General features: G+C 40.3%; 1 protein-coding gene across 1 annotated transcript in view; it reads right to left on the bottom strand.

Annotated features, from left to right (window-relative positions):
• The window catches only part of LRPPRC (leucine rich pentatricopeptide repeat containing), a 104,171-nt gene extending 88,686 nt beyond the window's left edge, over positions 1-15,485 (bottom strand). Inside the window, exons 1-2 of the mRNA XM_065890828.1 lie at positions 15,337-15,485; positions 890-1,089 (exon numbers count right to left, since the gene is read on the bottom strand). Of these exons, the coding sequence (XP_065746900.1) occupies positions 890-1,089; positions 15,337-15,485 (349 nt within the window). The remainder of the gene's footprint in view (positions 1-889; positions 1,090-15,336) is intronic.
• Positions 15,486-17,897: the final 2,412 nt, after the last annotated feature.

The raw sequence follows: 17,897 nt of genomic DNA, 5'->3' as shown, positions 1-17,897 counted from the left end.
GTCTCTGAAAACTGACTTTAAAACAAAAACAAACCACTTATTTCATGATTCCATTTATACAAAGTATCCAGGATAAGCAAATCTACAAGGAAGTACACTAGTGGTTGCCTAGGGCTGGAAGGGATGGAGGTCTAGGGACTGATGTTGAGGAGTATGGAGGTTTCTTTTGGGGGTGATAAAAATGTTCTAAAATTGACTGCGGTGATAGCCATACAACTCAATAAATCAAAGAGAGAAAATCATAAAAACTGTCTTTAAATGCAAATTATTACTGATACTTCTTTAGTATCCCTCATCATTAGATTCTACAGCTTAATGTGACTGAAATCATGGATGGGCTTTGGGAAGCTGGTGAATGCTCTCAAACTATATACAAAATTATGTGTGTGGCTTGCACGTGGGCTTTTGTGTGAGCATGTGTGGTTAGGGTTTTTTTTGGGGGGGTGTTGAGGGCAAGTTTCTATCAGATTATCAAAGTTGCATAAGTGACTCAAATAAATTTTAATAGCTAAGTGAAAATGAAAGGGAAATAGTGATTATCAGTCTTTCTGGGAATTTGTCATATGTGATTATCTTAGGGAAAGCAGACACTATACAATAGAAGATAAGAAAAACTAATATCTTCCAAGAAAATTTACCACTCAAAGTGATTCCTTCATAAACTGTGGGAAAAGACCATTTTTATTTGCTGATTTTGAAATAAACATGCAAAACAAAATGTTTTACTCAAAACTTTGCTCTGATGAGTTGGAAAAACAGATCACAATCATAACATAAAATCATGAATAGAAATAACAAAATTTGAAGTATCAAGTAATGTGCTCTATAATGAGCTTACCACCAAACCAGTACTTAAGTTCAACTTTTTGAACAGAAAATCTTGAAATACCTGAGTGGCAGGTGTTATCAAAGACTTTTTGTAGAAGAGTCTTAGGGATGCGGCCAGTTCTTCGAACAGAATTATCTAGCCTCATTAGAGCCCAATCAAACTGACTGGTATTCCTTCTATGAGAAGAAGTGGCCTCCTCTTGAAGATAATTCTTTTTTTCAGCAGCAATGGCATACAGCCTGGCTTGGCTCAGTAGCTCTCTACAAAATGAAAGACAATTAGAAATAAACTATGTCAACTACTAACCACATAGGTCATCTTTTTGAGTAAAATTTATACAAAGCTTTCTTATTAGTTACTAAATACCTAAATTCATAGCACAATACAAAAATGCACAGAGAAGTATAAATTGGTAGGGAAGAAAGTTTAGACCTTTGCTTTAAATGAAGTCACATGCACATAAATTGCATGCAAATTAACCTCTTGAATAACTGTTTGACAATGTCTGGATAACTTTTCACATGGAATCAACTCAAACTAAGACAATAATACAGTATGTTTTAAGTGTTTTTAAATCTCCCTTAACCAAAACCAAGTCAGTGAAGGAAAATGAAGATTATGCTACAAAGCTCTTCTCACCTCTACAAATGAGACAAGAGATCTAAAATATATCTAAAATTCTGAAGAATTCTAAAGCATTCTTCAAATGCTTTCCAGGTGTTGCTTATGAATTATTAAGAAGACCAATTTCCAAGTTAAAATTATACATTTTAAAGGATCATTAACAATGAAAGAATTTCCCATCTTTCTAAATAAATCTGAAACATTTTATACTGATGTTTCAACTCTCAATTCATATGTCAAAATGCTAACTGTATACTTTTCTAATCATTTTAACAACTGCAACCAACAAATATAAAACTAGATTTCTGCTGTTAAACATCATTAATTTGGGGAAAGTCAAAAGGAAAAAAAATTAAGGTCAGACTAGTACATGTGTGTTTACAAAAAGCAAACAACCTTTAAACCATTCAACATTTTAATAAAACAGGTCTAGCATGCAGACCAAATGCTCCAAAACGTGAAATCAGAGGTATTCTACGCTGTAGAAATAGGCTCTACCTGATTTACAAACATCAAACTTAGAAATAATCCTTATGTGTGAAGGAAACCCTGTCATAAATCTTTGAATTGAATTTAAACTCTTTCTGTGCATTCAAATCTCACACAAAATTATCTAATTCTCAGAGATTTACATCTTTACCCCAAATATCTTAGACTTTTCAGAAGTAGCCAGTAAGTATAACTAAATAATACTAAGTATATAGTAACTAACTATAATGTAAAAACACTCTACTTACTAATTTGAGAATGCGTTTAGGATGACAATCACATTTTTCTAGCATGTGCACATTTTTTACCAAAATTACCAAAATCAATATTTACATACTAGTGAGTTTAAAAATAAAATTGTTGACTTCCTATCCTATGTTATTAACCTGGAAAACCAGTCACAAAACTGAATGATTAAGTACCTGATGTTACATTAAAGAAAGCTACACCAGTAGTTTCACAACAAGGTTATGTAAAACACAGAGGCAGTAACTGATATTCGACTAGAAATTCTACCACTGTGACCTGGGACAAATCACAACCACTCTGGCCATAAATGATTCCACCTATGTAAATCAGTAGACTGGAAAACAATGGAAAAAGTCAAAATAGTAACTAAACAAGACAATGTCTTATCTTGTTTAGTTAAGAAGCCTAATGATCAGCACTTGTAGATGGCTAATTGATTAAAGTTAGTTAAATGAACTGAATTAATTAAATGCTAGATTTTTACCTATAAACCACAGAAGATACATGCCTACATATACTTATCCCTTATTTTCAAAAAAGTTTTCTCTGGCTGTTTGTCTGGCTGTTACTAACCTATGCCCTTGTTAGTCAGGCAAACACAAAATATTATTTTAAATCACCTAGAACAATGTGTCAGGTTCAGGAGAGTGTGCAATAATATTGTTCAACAATGAAAGCTAAATAACATAAGAGATTTCAAAATTGTAGTGAAGTGTATTTGTCAATGTTTTTTACACAACCCAAATCTGATAAACTGTGAAGGGGCATAAAAATAAAACCTCTGTTTAAAATGCAGTTTCAAAATGTAAGATCAGGGACCTCCCTGGTAGTCCAGTGGGTAAAACTCTGCGCTCCCAATGCAGGGGGCCCGAGTTCGATCCCTGGTCAGGGAACTAGATCCCGCATGCATGCCGCAACTAAGAGTCCACATGCCACAACCAAGACCCTGTGCAACCAAAATAAATAAATAAATATTAAAAAATAAAATAAAATGTAAGATCAAACAAACACAAATAAAATCCAGGCAGAAAACAGACATTAATAAACCAGCACTGCATACTGAACATTCTAAAGTTAATTTTTCTCACAAAATAAATCTTTAATGCTGCTAAGTCTCCTTCACGTGTGTTTGGCTTTAATTAGTTAAGTCAAAATATGAATCTACTATAAAATAAACTGGGGAGGGGAAGAGTTACATATTTAAATCAAAGGATTCTTCACTCTTCAAAAGGATTCTCCAGGGCTTCCCTGGTGGCGCAGTGGTTGAGAGTCCACCTGTCGATGCAGGGGACACGGGTTTGTGCCCCGGTCCGGGAAGATCCCACATGCCGCGGATCGGCTGGGCCCGTGAGCCGTGGCCGCTGAGCCTGCGCGTCCGGAGCCAGTGCTCCGCAATGGGAGAGGCCACAACAGTGAGAGGCCCACGTACCACAAAAAAAAAAAAAAAGATTCTCCAGTGCTTCCTCACATGGCAGCACTTTCTACATTTCTTATTTGACACAGAATTTATTTTTAAATTCACTTGAACACACCCTGAAGGAAAAAGGGTGTGTTCACAGCCTAGAACGATAGGTATGTTGTGATAGAAAGGAAAGGAAAGAACAAGTGCAGGGGTTAAGGTGGGTCCATGCAAGGCAGGAACCTAACCATCAGGCCTGAACAAGCTGGAATGCACTGCCTCCAAAACCTGATGACCAATGATGTAAACACATAAGGGAAAATTATTTTATCATTTCACCCAAGTGTCATAAATGGCTCCTTTACATTTTTGAGTTAAATTTCTCAGGTTCCCTCCTGAGACTCCAGCACTCACAACCAACTTCCAGGTTACCCATGAATTTTCTCTGGCAAAATCTGGCATTTAAAAAGTTATTTTTCTCAGGTTTTGTTGTTTTTTATAATGGGTGCTAGTGTTTTTTGACTCTTGAGTGAAAAAAATAATGATTTTATAGTTGAGCGTCCATATTTCAAAAAGGTACAAGGACTAGATTATTATTAGATTATTATAAACAGGCTTCCATGGGTTCCCTAATAGGCTCCCCTATTAAGCCTGTCACTTTTAAAAATCAATGCCTTACTTTTTCAAGGCATTTTTAAGTTTACAGAAAAACTGTCCAGAAAGTACGGAGTTCCCATGTATTAGACCCTCTTCCCCCTCCACCTAATTTCCTCTATTAACATTCTGTATTAGTGTGGTACATTTGTTACAAATGATGACCAATATTGATACATTTTTATTAGCTAAGGTCTATAGTATGCAAAAATGTTCACGCTCTGTGTGTACATATCTATGGGCTTTGACAAATACATGACATGCATTACAGAACCACAGAGTATTTCACTGCCCTCAAAATGCCCTGTGTTCCACCTACTCATCCCTTCCCCCTCCTCCTGAACCCCTAGCAACCACTTTTTACTTGTCTTGTTTCGCCTTTTCCAGAATGTCATATAGTTGAATCATACAGGATGTAATCTTTTTCAGATTGGCTTCTTTCACCTAGCAATACACATTTAAGGTTCCCCTGTGTCTTTTCATGGCTTGATAGTTCATTTCTTTTTAGTGCTGAATAACATTCCACTGTATGGATGTACCACAATTTGCTTATCAGTTCACCTACTGAAGGACATACTAGTTGCTTCCAATTTTGGGCAATTATGAATAAAGCTACTGTAAACATGTATGTGCAGGTTTTTGTGTGGACAGAAATCTTCAACTCATTTGGGTAAATATCTAGGAGTGTGACTGCTGGATCATATGGTAAGCTTATGTTTATTTATCTTTGTAAGAAACCGTCAAACTATCTTCCAAAATGACTGTACCATTTTGCATTCCCACTAGCAATAAATGAGAGTTCCTATTGCTCCACATCTCACCACAGATGCCATAGGTGTTTTAGCCATTCTAACATGCATGTAGTATATCTAACTGTTTGCAATTCCCTAATGACATATGATATGAGCATCTTTTCATATGCTTACTTGCCTTCAGTATTTCTTTGGTGAACTGTTCAGATCTGCTAATTTCTCAACTAGGTCATTAAGTTTTCTCATTGAGTTTTAAGAGTTCTTTGTATGTTTTGGATAGTCTCAGTGTTTATTTCTTTCAAGTCAACTTTTTATTGAACTGTTATTCATTCCTTTTAAACTCTGAATATACACCAAACTAATCACATACATTTTTAAAACTCTCCCTTCCCTATTCTCTTCTTCCTTTTTCACTGCTATTATGAGCCAATTTGGCATCACTTTAGAGCTATCAGAGTTTAAAGATACAGCAATAGAACAGGTATAGTCAGTAGCTAATGTTTATTATGCATTTAAGACATGCAAGGTAATAGAAAATTAGGACTATAATCTTGACTTTACAGATAAGAAAAGTGAAATAACTTGCCCAAAGTCACAGTAAAAGCTAGTTAAATGACAGGACCTGTACCTGTACATGGGTAATTTCATTCTGAAATGAGCTCAACATGGCGGAAGGGCATCAAGGAAACTTATCTGGCTGCAACAGGCAGTTTACACTGGAAAGTGGTAAAAATTAAACCTAGGCAGGGAATGTGAGACGAGATAAGGGAAAGTCTACAATGGCTGATAACGACAGGATTTGGATTTTATGACATGCTTATAAAATACAAGACTGATTTTCACAATGCTGCTCTCACAGCAGCATATTTTGCTGAACTATTCTGTAGGCAATAGGTATCCAAATTTCTCTTATGTTCTCACCAATCCCTTATTTTAACTATTCTACTTGAGTTTTCTTTATTTAGTCTGTTGATATGGTTGATTACATCAACTGACTATTCAAACCTTGAACCAGGCTTGCACACCTGGAATAAACCCAACTTGGTTGCAGTATATAATTATTTTATACATTTTATGTATGTACTGATTCCAATTAAGTTTTAACATGTTAAAAATTCAAAAAACAATGACTCCTCCTAAAAGTGGTTGGTATTCCTTTCAAATTTCTTCACTGCTACTGACTACACCATCTTTACATTGTTCCCTCAAGCTCAAAATCTTAGGATAATTGCTCAATCCCTCTCATCCTTCACAGCACATCTGTTGAGCCCTCAGATACCTCTTTATTTCCGAGTTCCTTGTTCAATCCAGAACACATGGATTTTTCCAACAAAACTCATATTAGTTTCTCAGGCTTCAGCTTTTCTTCATACAACTGCCAGATCAATCTCCCCCAAAACCGTCTCATGCCACTGCGTCTTTAGGATCCTATAACTGTTTTCTTTTACTTTTATCACAACACCTAAATTCTTTCATTTATTGATTCAAAGAAGATTTATTAAGCACCTTCTATGTATAAAGCACTGTGCTAGGATCAGCCTTTCTACTTATCTAGTAAGTAAACCTGATAATCAATTAGTTAAAAAACAAAACCCGAGTTGTGTTAAATTCTAGGACTCCAATGAAACAACAGTAGGGTTCTACTTTGGATTAAATGTACAAAGATGATGACACTCAAAATTTTTAACTAAGGATTAAAAGCAGCAGCCATACAGATATCAGAGGATGAGTATTCTAGGCCAAGTGGAACAGTCAGTACACCAAGTGCGTGAGCAACAGATGGTATGACATTGGAGAGGAAGGCTGGGCTAGATCATGGAGGATTGTGAAGGTAAGGAGTCTGGATTTTATTCTAGATACAGATTTCATTCCAAGTACAAAACTGTTATATAACCCTACTGAAGGTTTTGTAAGCAGGGGTTGTGGTATGATCTATTTCTGTTTAGAAAAGATCAGTCTAGCTGCAGGGTGGACCAAAAATTAGAAAGCAGCAAGAATTTAATAGAGATACCATTTAGGAAGCTGTTGCAGCAGTCCAAGTGAGAGACTGAAGCTTAGAGGGTGGGCGCGGAGATGAGAATCACCAAGGCTCCCACCTGATTTAACTGCAAATTCCAGGCAACAAGTCTTGCCAGTACAATTTGTTAATTCTCACTTCCATGTAATAGAGAAAAATTCATGTAAAAGAGCCCTACAGAGTCTTAATTAATCCTCTGTATACATCTTAACGTATTATGTATCATTTTCGTAACACTTGATGAGCACAATCTTAGAGACAAAAACAGAAGGCTCCATGGCATAGTGGAAACACACCAGCTTTCAGAGTGTGGGCTTGAATGTAAAAATGTAAAATGGTTATTGGGATAAGGAGGGGAAATTTTGGCAATTACTCCTAATTTTGGTCCTTAAAATTCTTGTTTAGAGTCAAATTTAACAGGAATATTTTATGTTAAAAAAAATTAAGAATTTCCAACATGGCCCCTAACTGTAAAGTCTATATTATAAGGAGAAAAGAAAGAAGCTTAAGAACAGAAGAGCTTGTACTGAGAAGTCTAGTATTCCAAATTTGCTAACACCAGACTCAATAGAAACCTAGATTCCAATAAGAAATGTCTAACATATTCTTTTTATATCTGTTGCCATGTTTCCTGGGAACTATCACTAATTATAAGCCAAAAGTCTCTAATTATATGAAAAAAAAAAAAGGATAAACAGTTAGCCATTATGCAAAATTTAGGCCATTCAAGACATTCTCATTGCAAGGGAAAAAAAAACAGACTGTCCTGATTTCAGGCTCTGCCATTTCTAAGATATGTAACTTTGGCCAAGTTACAACTCTCTCTAAGCCTGTAAAATCTCAGAGATAATAGTACTCACCTCACAGGAATATCACAAAGACTGAGATAATGCAGTGTTTCCCAAAATATTGCACTTCTGCCAGGAAAATGGTTTTAGATAGCATGTAGACAAAGACTTTCTATTTCTGTAGTTTTATTTACTTCAATAAATAGTTTAAAGTAACTATTGCATCTAGCTCTTTATCTTCCTAGAATTCTTGCTTAAAACAAAATTAAGTTATAAAATGTCAGTTTAAACCTAAACCCAATGAAAAGAAAAATGCTAAACATAAATAATAGTTTAGGTAGTACTAGATTTGGCAAAAAATGTGAAGGCAGTACACAAATGCCCAAGGTCTGGGCAACACTGAGAAAAGTATACATAAAGGACCCAGCAAATTAAGCATAATAAATATTAACTAAATTATTTCTTCTTTTTAAAATGTATTAGCAGAAAGTACAAGACTTATTTTAAAAGGCCTACTGAAATCCAAGCTATGCTGTTTAACAGGTATGTGACTCTGGGAAAGGTATTTGGTTTAAGCATTAGTTCCCTCAAGTGAGAAAACGTACCTACCTTGTAAAGATCACATAAAAAAATAAGATTCCTAACAAAAGAGTGCTCAATAAATAGTTCTTATTATAGAAGGTACTCAATAAATATATGCTGTTTGATCTTTTAAAAAAATCTTTTGTAAAGCTGTCACAATGAACTTTCTCCCTGAAAAATTCTCCCTGAATTTTCCAAGACCTCAGCTCTCCAAAAACTCTTGCCCAGCTAAGCTGTCCCCCAAACACTGCTTTATGCTCTATGGTAAGTCACAGAACTTCAGAGTAAAAAAGTCACTTGCAACCCTTCTACAGTTGGTAACAGTCTTCTGACTTGAAACACCAATGCCATTCCTTTCCACCTATCCAGATGTCCCCTCCATCTCAGGCTCCTCCAGTCCAAAGGGATGTCTCCTTTGTCTCAGCTATGACAGGAAGTAACAAGAGTCAGTTACCCAGGCTGGGACCTTAGATGTAATGTGGAGCAAGATACTCTGTAGAATCTATCAATATAAAGCAAGAGTGGGATAGACTAGATTATTCTAGAGATGCCCTCCAGAGTTTACATTCTGAGATCTTATCATGTGCTTACTTACTTGTGATAGTCTCTAATTCCTCAATTTATACTGTATTATGTATTGCCTTTTTTAAAAAATGTTTTTATGTCCATAAGTAATCCCTTTAGCACCTAAAACACAACATATTCAAAGCACTTGGGAACTGAGAATCACAGCATCTGCAGTTGAATCCCAACTGGAGATCATGGATAAATTACTTCACCCTTCTAAACCTCAGTTTCCTAACTTGTAATATCAACCCACAGAAGATGAAACGTGTGTGATAAATTCATACAAACACAGTCTGACAATGGTAAAGATCTACCTCAAAGGTACTATTATTTATCCTAACCTCCAAATCAATTCTTCCTAATTCTAACATTCTCGCCAAGCTCCTGTTCTCTTTCCTTCAGAAAAGGAAGTATCTTTTCTTCAGTTCTGCACCACCTAGTTGTGGCCCTATTAAGCCTAATCTGCAGTATGTATCAATGTTGTTCCTCACTGGTCTATCTATCCCCAGTCCCTATTTCTCCTAGGGTCTTTGTAAACTTTGTCAAGACCTGTACTTCTCAAAAGCCTCCAACGGCTTCTGACCAACTTTCTAATCAACGCTGGTAGTTTTAAGAAATTGATTGGTGACTTCCCTGGTGGTGTAGTGGTTAAGAATCCGCCTACCAATGCAGGGGACACGGGGTCAAGCCCTGGTCCAGGAGGATCCCACATGCCGTAGAGCAACTAAGCCTGTGTGCCACAATTCCTGAAGCCCGCGTGCCTACAGCCTGTGCTCCACAACAAGAGAAGCCACCGCAATGAGAAGCCACCGCAATGAGAAGCCCGCGCACCTGCAACCAAGAGTAGCCACTGCTCGCCACAACTAGAGAAAGCCCGCGTGCAGCAACAAAGACCCAACGCAGCCAAAAATAAATTATTTTTTTAAAAAAAGAAATTGATTGGCTTTTGCAGTATCAACTTCCACTACATCCCACCCCACATAGACACACAGGATAAAAGTATGGCCTCCAAGTTTCTTCCTCCTCTTTCTTCCCCTGGAGCATTCTGACTACTCATTACCACATGGCCTCTTAAACTTGAACAATCCCCTACCACAAAACAAATGTTTCTTTCCTTCTTCTCTCTGAAATGCCACAGTATTATATTCCTTTCTATGGATAGCACATACATAACATGTTGTACACGTGCCTATCATAGTCCTCTGTAATTGATAAACTTAAACCCACAGGGAGCAGAGGCTGAATCGCAACTCCAAAGGACCCAGACAGACTTTTAAGATGTGCTGAGAACGTTTTTTTAATGAAAGGTAAACAAGGAAAGTTTTCTCTCCTTTCAATTTTAGAAGTCACATCATTCTGTCATAGGGCAATATGTGCTCTTCACCTTTAAGATAATCATCAATCTAGATCCGCTTCCAAACTGATTTAGCTCAAAGTTTACCTTTCCTCTGAAGCACCTAAGTATTAATAAATTCTAATAATTTCACTCAATAATACTCATCTGTCCTTCTCAGACATTCCTGGAAATCAAGATCAGGGTGAATTTGTGGAGATCCACTGCACTACATGAATGGGTTAAGTACCCCTTCAAACTCCGTTGCATCCCACAAATATTCCTTCCTCAATGTCTAAGATTTTCATTGATTTACTCAACAAATATTTGACATCTACTATGTGCCACAAAGTCAGACACCAGGGGAAGCAAAAAGAGTAAGACAAAGTCCCTGCCCTCAAGGAACCTTCAACCAGGTCTGGAGTGCTGGTGGGTACACATGCAATAGTGTTAATGGGTGCTTTAGTGATTCCGGATCTGAGAGAAAGCACAAGAAGGGAGTGGTCAAAGGGAGAAGCCAGCAACAGAGATTAAACAGAGAAGAGGAGACACAACCCAACAATGAACATCACAGTCAAAGGTAAAGAGATGTGCAACGTGCTCCATCAAAGCCTTGCTGGTTCACAGACCAGCAGCACCTTTATTATCTGAGGGCTTGTTAAAAATGCGGAATCTCAGTCCCCTACCTATACCTACAAAGTCAGAATCCACATTTTCAGAGGATCCCCAGGGAATTCTTATGCTCATTACAGTTTCAGAAGCCGTGCTGTGGAGGACTCTGAAGTAGAGTTTGAGATGGCTAGCACAGAGGACACCATGGGAATGAACTCACAAGAAGTGAGGCTCCAGAGGCATCTCCAGATCATGAAGCACCTTATCCTGGAACAAATGGAAGCCACCACAGTATCTAATTCTTAAGTAGGAAAATGACAAGATCAAATTACCAGGGAAACTACAGAATAAAGTGGGGGTTGGAAGAAGAGGGAAATCATTCCAGATGAAGTAGATCTAACAGAACTTAATCATTTGTGCAATCAATACATAGGAGGGAGGATGGGAACAGGGAAGTGTCAAAGAAATATGAATGAAAAATCTCTATAAAGCTGACAGAAATAGCAACATTCACTAAAACAGGGGACGCACAAGGAACAGATTTGGGAGGAAAGATGAATCCAGTTTGATATTTTCTTTTTTTTTTTTTAATTTTTAAAATTGAAGTATAGGGCTTCCCTGGTGGCGCAGTGGTTGAAAGTCCGCCTGCCGATGCAGGGGACACGGGTTCGTGCCCCGGTCCGGGAAGATCCCACATGCGGCGGAGTGGCTGGGCCCATGAGCCATGGCCACTAAGCCCGCGCATCCGGAGCCTGTGCTCCGCAACGGGAGAGGCCACAACAGTGAGAGGCCCGCGTACCACAAAAAAATAAAATAAAATTGAAGTATAGTTGACTTACAATGTTGTGTTAGTTTCTGGTGTACAGCAAAGTGATGAATCCAGTTTGAGATGTTTGGGTTTGAAGTACCTATAGGTCAACCAGTGGAGGTGCCTAGTAGCAGGCAGGCACCTCCAGGAGGGAAAATATTGCCATCATCAGATAGGCAGGTATCAGCTGATGCCCTAAAAATGGAAGAGGTCGCCCAAAGGGAATGAAAAAAAATGAGAAAACAAAAGGACTAAGGACAACCACCGCCACCCCCCAAAGATATCAGCATTTAAGAGATGAACAGAGGAAAAAGGATGCAACAAAATGAGAAAAATTCTAAAGAGAATAAAATCAAGAAAGAGTGGTGTCATCTTCAATGCCAATAAAAGGGTTTCATTAAGGGGGAAATGGGAGACAGTAATGCCAGAGGTCAAGGCCTTAAGAATGGATCTGGGGGCTTCCCTGGTGGCGCAGTGATTAAGAATCTGCCTGCCAATGCAGGGGGCACAGGTTGGAGCCCTGGTCCGGGAAGATCCCACATGCCGCGGAGCAACTAAGCCCGTGTGCCACAACTATTGAGCCTGCCCTCTAGAGCTCACGAGCCACAGCTACTGAGTCCGCGTGCCACAACTACTGAAGCCCGCGCACCTAGAGCCTGTGCTCCGCAACGAGAAGCCACTGCAATGAGAAGCCCGCACACTGTGACGAAGAGTAGCCCCCACTCGCCGCAACCAGAGAAAGCCTGCGCACAACAACAATGATCCAACGCAGCCAAAAATAAAAAAAATTTATATAAAAAAAACCAAGGGGCTTCCCTGGTGGCGCAGTGGTTGAGAGTCCGCCTGCCAATGCAGGGGACACACGTTCGTGCCCCGGTCCGGGAAGATCCCACATGCTGCGGAGCGGCCCGTGAGGCATGGCCGCTGAGCCTGTGCGTCCGGAGCCTGTGCTCTGCAACGGGAGAGGCCACAGCAGTGAGAGGCCCGCGTACCGCAAAAAAAAAAAAAAAAAAAAAAAAAAAAAAAAAAAACCAAGAGTGGATCTGGTTATTAAGAAGTCCCTTAAAAAAATTAAATGAAATAAACTTACATCTCACACATGCCTAATTTTAAAAGCACCCTCTCTCTCTCTCTCTCTGTGTGTGTGTATATATATATATATATATATATATACACACACACACACACATCTCAATGGCTCTCTGTGGGTGATACAATTAAGAGTGATTTTTAGTTTATTGCTTTCCCCCCAAATATTTTGCAATTGTTCCTGAAGGCACATAAGTTCTAAAATTTAAAAATACATAATAAAAAGTTAATAAATAAAACAACGATGGCTATTCCCAGTGGTGTGACTGCAGTGGGTCAAAGAGCGAATTCGAAGTGAAGAAATGAAGGAGACAGGAGTACAGACAGGAAGAAGAGACTGGGGAGCATGTGGAGTTAAGTCCAGTTTCAGGAAAGGTTTTGTTTTTCAGGTGGGAAAGATGTGAGCATGCTTACAGGCTGTGGGTAGGAAACTGTATAGAAAATGTTCAGAGTCCAGGAGAACAAGAAAACAAACACTTCTTTACTGCCTGCTATGAGCTGAGCACACAATAGTGAACAAAATTAAGTTCTAAGGAAACAAGCAGCGGGCAGGTAAATAATATCAGACAAGTGAGACATGCCGTGATACAACTAAAATAGGGTTTGCACTGAGTGTTGAGGTTAGGCCTCCCTGAAGAGATAGCATTTAAGGTGAGTCCTGAATGACAAGAAATGAGCTTTAAAAGAAGAGGGAAAGGCCTTGTTACCTCTACTTCACAGACAATGAACTGAGGATCAAAAAGGTTAGGTAAGGTTATGCAGCAAGTAAATGGAACCCAGGTCTGATGAGCAGACCAACACCCTCTCTACTAGACTGTGTTCCCCTTACTGTTTTCCTCAAACGCAACAGCGAAGATGAAATGTAACATCGACCCTCCCCTGGCCTCACAGGGATGTTAAGGACTAGAAAAATATAAATAATTGGCACAACTTTCTCAAAAGAACCTCTCTGAAAGCCAAGAAGTGTAGATCTGTGAAAGCAGAGGCACAACTTCTAAAGGTTAACTGTTCAGGCCTAATGAGAAAATTCAGGTAGGCTCCAAGTCATAAGCAGACTACATTCCAAAGATGTATAACTAAGTTGCTAAGAAGTCATAAAACATTTCCTCCATGTAATTCTACACATAAAGTAGGTTTCCAAGGACCACAAAAAATCCACGCAATCACAGCTATTACTGTTACTATTCTAGTAACTAATACAGCATTTACGAGGAACCAGGCCCTATGTTAAGAGATTTATATAGATAACCTCATGCAACGTCACCAACACTATTACTACTCCCACCTTATAACTAAAGAAACTGAGGCCTGTCAACGTTACGTAACTTGTCGAGTGGCATAATGCAAATAGAGAAGCCCGCAGTCCAGCCCTGACCTATTCCAGATCCTCAGCTCTTAGTCCTTACGCTGTCTCCCAAAGTACCTCTATTTATAAACACTCGTCTTTCAAAATCAGTTTTTCTTCAACTCTAAAACCTCAGTGCCCATCTACCCTTCTCAGGCGATCAGAATACTACTCAAACGTAAAATAGATAGCTAGTGGGAAGCAGCCGCATAGCATAGGGAGATCAGCTTGGTGCTTTGTGACCACCTAGAGGGGTGGGATAGGGAGGGTGGGAGGGAGGGAGACGCAAGAGGGAAGAGATATGGGAACATGTGTGTGTGTATGGCTAATTCACTTTGTTACAAAGCAGAAACTGACACACCATTGTAGAGCAATTATACTCCAATAAAGATGTAAAAAAAAAAAATACTACTCAAATTAACACCTTCATCAAGCTTCCTTATCCTCTCCTTGGCAAAGTCTATACCAAACTTACCCCCTGATAAACTTCAATCCATGAGAGCATTTATTCACACATTTGACACCCACTGAGAACTTAATCTGCCTTTGCACCCCCAGTTCCCACAGAGTGCCTAGAATGTGTCCACTGATCCATTCACTGACATTTACAGAGTCTACTGTCCCGACTCCCAACCCGCTGCACATCTTCGTAAATACTGAGGTAAACTCCACTGAAGAAAACGGAGGCAAAAGCCCACACTGATGATAATTAAACTTCCACCTCTAAACTACCCCTAGCTCACCCACAATTCCCAACCCATCCTCCCTCCAAAAAGAAAGCTCTCGAAACCTAAATCGTAGTTGGTTACTAAGCACCAATAACGCTTGCACGTGGGACAACACCCGAGCCGGTCAATCATAGAAAAGTAACACCTGACCCCCAGCAGCAGCCTTCAAAGCCCCTCTCAGCTTCTTAAGACGTCCGTAACCCGAGGGCAGGATGACCGAGTCCGAGGCGGCGATGGCAGGATCCATGACGGAAGCAAGCCACGCCCGCGGCCGTAACCTTCTGAAGGCGACCAACCCTGTCACCCTAAACCCCCCGGTGAGGAGCGTGATACGAGGCCCGGGGACGCCTGGCCCTGGAGCAGCGAGGAGGGTGTGGAAAGAGCACAAGTGGGACCCGGCCCTCGCCCACGTCCACGACCCCGAGGAACTGCCGCGCTGCAGGCGGGCTGAGAAAGCGGCCGGACACTCACCCGGCGACGCGCCCGGCGCGAGCGGCGTGCGGACAGAAGGCGGCGTGCGGCCGGCTCGGGCCGCCCGCTAGAAGGCGCAGGGAGAGCGGGAGGTGCGCGGCCGCCCCGGCGCGGAGGAACCAGCGGGCCGGTCTCAGCAGGGCCGCCATGGCTCCGCCGTCCCCACCGTAGGCTGCACGCTGGGCAAGGATGGGGGAGCACGTGACCGCGGGGTCTTCCGGCGCGGGAGAGACCAAAGGCCGGGCGCGCCAGACGTAGGGGGAGGCACGTGTTGTTATAACTTGGAAGATTGAAAAACCTGTTTCTCCCAGGACATATGATCCCCACGAGATATGTGCATTACAAGGTAGCTTGGTATATCATTCCACGGAGCGTCCCTTTCCGTTCTCTTTCCTTCACGTCAGCATGTTCAGTCTCTCCACCCCTTCAATTTTCAGTTGGTAGAGTCGGAAGAGGTCGATTCCTCCCAGGTTCGCGCAAGGGCTTGCGGGGGGCCAACTAGCGAGAACACCCGGGAACTCTCGAGAAGAGCCGACTGTGAAGAACCCGGAGTGTGAGACTTTTCTCTGCAGAGTGCGGGAGCTGTAGCCAACGTTACGCGGTTCCCGCTCCAAGCCGAAGATGCCGCGCCTACTAAGAGGAACGTACTATAGTCAGAAGTGTGGGATAGGAAGAACGTTAAGGACCTTTGCACTGTGCTAGGGGCCTCCAAGGTTAAATGTGATGTGATTTGTGTGCTTGGGGCCAGGGGACAGTGTAAAGGTATACGGAGGTACAACTTTTAAGTCCATGAGCAGTGCCTTGCTTTATGAAATGGATGGATTATAATGAAGGTCGTATAGTTTTAAAGCTGGCGGTGAACGCATTATATTCCCCAACTCCCACCCGACCCATTCCTTCAGTAAATGCACCAGCAAGATAACAGTATGCTTAAGAGTCCTGAAAAAAAAAAAGTCCTGAGCCAAGTCTGGGGATAAAATAGGAGGGCCCCAGCCTTACGACCTGGAAGGGTACCCTGTGCATGTAAATCAACTTAAAAGATTTTTTGCATATTATATATGTAAATTTGGGTTCCAAGTTCCCAAGTTACCCAAAGGTTTCGATTCATAAACATAACTTTTAAAACAGTACTGTAATATGCCATCTCAGTTTGTAAAAACACTAATTGATAGTCAAGTTATGTATGTATTTTCAAACAATTCAGAGCAGCTTTCTCAGCAAAGTTTTGCCGGTTCAGTGTCTGTTGGGGCAATCGGAGTTATGTGGGAAGCCGAGAACAGGCTTCAAGTACAGACAACTCTCCAGCGCCCTCTTCACCTAGCTGTATTCTAAGCATTCCCAGGTGAAAGAAGTTTTTTCCGGAAGCCCGACAAGGAGCTCCTTGAAAGCAGGAACCGTGCGACCTTTTCCTGTAGCGGAAGCACCTACCCAGTGCCAAGCACACGGTAGGTTGCGTTCAATAATTACTGAATAAACGTGTTTGGAGGTTATCCAGCTCATTTCTCCTTTGAGAGATGAGAAAAATGAGATCCAAAAAAAGGTTAAATGATTTACTCTGGGTTATTCTACTAGGCACTAGGATATAATTTATTTATTCACTTATTCAACACTGATTTATTGAACACATAAATAGTGTTCTCAAATAGTGCCAGGCACTATTTGAGATGCGGATACAGCAGAGAACAAAAGAGACCAAGTCTGGATTTTGATTCGATTGGCTCCAAAGTTTAGTTTGGGAAGACAGATAAGAACTGTGATGTAAAATAAATAAGGGGAAAAGAATTGAGGATGGTATGCTTAACCCCCTCGGAGAACAATGAGGACTGTGTGGATGAGAAGAAAGAGCAAATGGGGTGGCGGAGACCGTGGGCGTTGGGCCTCATCATGCAGAGTGTTGTAGTAAGGGCTTTGATTTTTATTCAGAATGAGATGGGAAACCACTGGAAAGTTTAGTATGTTGTGATATGAATCCATTTGCATTTTTAAAGGATTACACTGGCTGCTGTTTGAAAAGGTGATTTTAAGGGAATAGGATAAATAAAAGTAGGGAGACCAGTGAGGAGGCTTTTGCAATAATCCAGAGTATAGATGGTAGTGGCTTGGACAAGGGGGGTGGCAGGTGAGAGAATGAAAAAGGGGCAGATCCTCACTCTATTTAAATAGAACCAAGAGGATTTACTGATGGATTGGCTATGGGATGTAAGTCAAAAATGACTCCAAAATTTTTGACCTGAGCAATCAGAAAGATAGAGATGGCACTGATTAAGAAGAGAAAGACTGAGGGAAAAGCAGATTTAAAAGGTGAAATCAAAAGTAATCTGGAATATTAAACTTGAAGTGCCTGTTAGACATCCAAATGTCAAGTTTGAGTAGGGGGTTGGCTGTATGATATACAAGTCTGGAGTTCAGAGCTAAAGATACACTTGGGAGTTTATTGTCTGTATCTATTATTTGAAGCCATAGAAATGGATGAGAAATGGACGAAAGCACCTAGGAGGAAAATACGGATAGACAAAAGTTGAGGTCGAAGGACTGAGATTTATGACACTTCAGTATTTAGA

This window comes from Phocoena phocoena, chromosome 14 (assembly GCF_963924675.1).
Source record: "Phocoena phocoena chromosome 14, mPhoPho1.1, whole genome shotgun sequence".
Classification (NCBI taxonomy): domain Eukaryota; kingdom Metazoa; phylum Chordata; class Mammalia; order Artiodactyla; family Phocoenidae; genus Phocoena; species Phocoena phocoena.
This window is presented reverse-complemented; position numbering and strand designations above follow the sequence as displayed.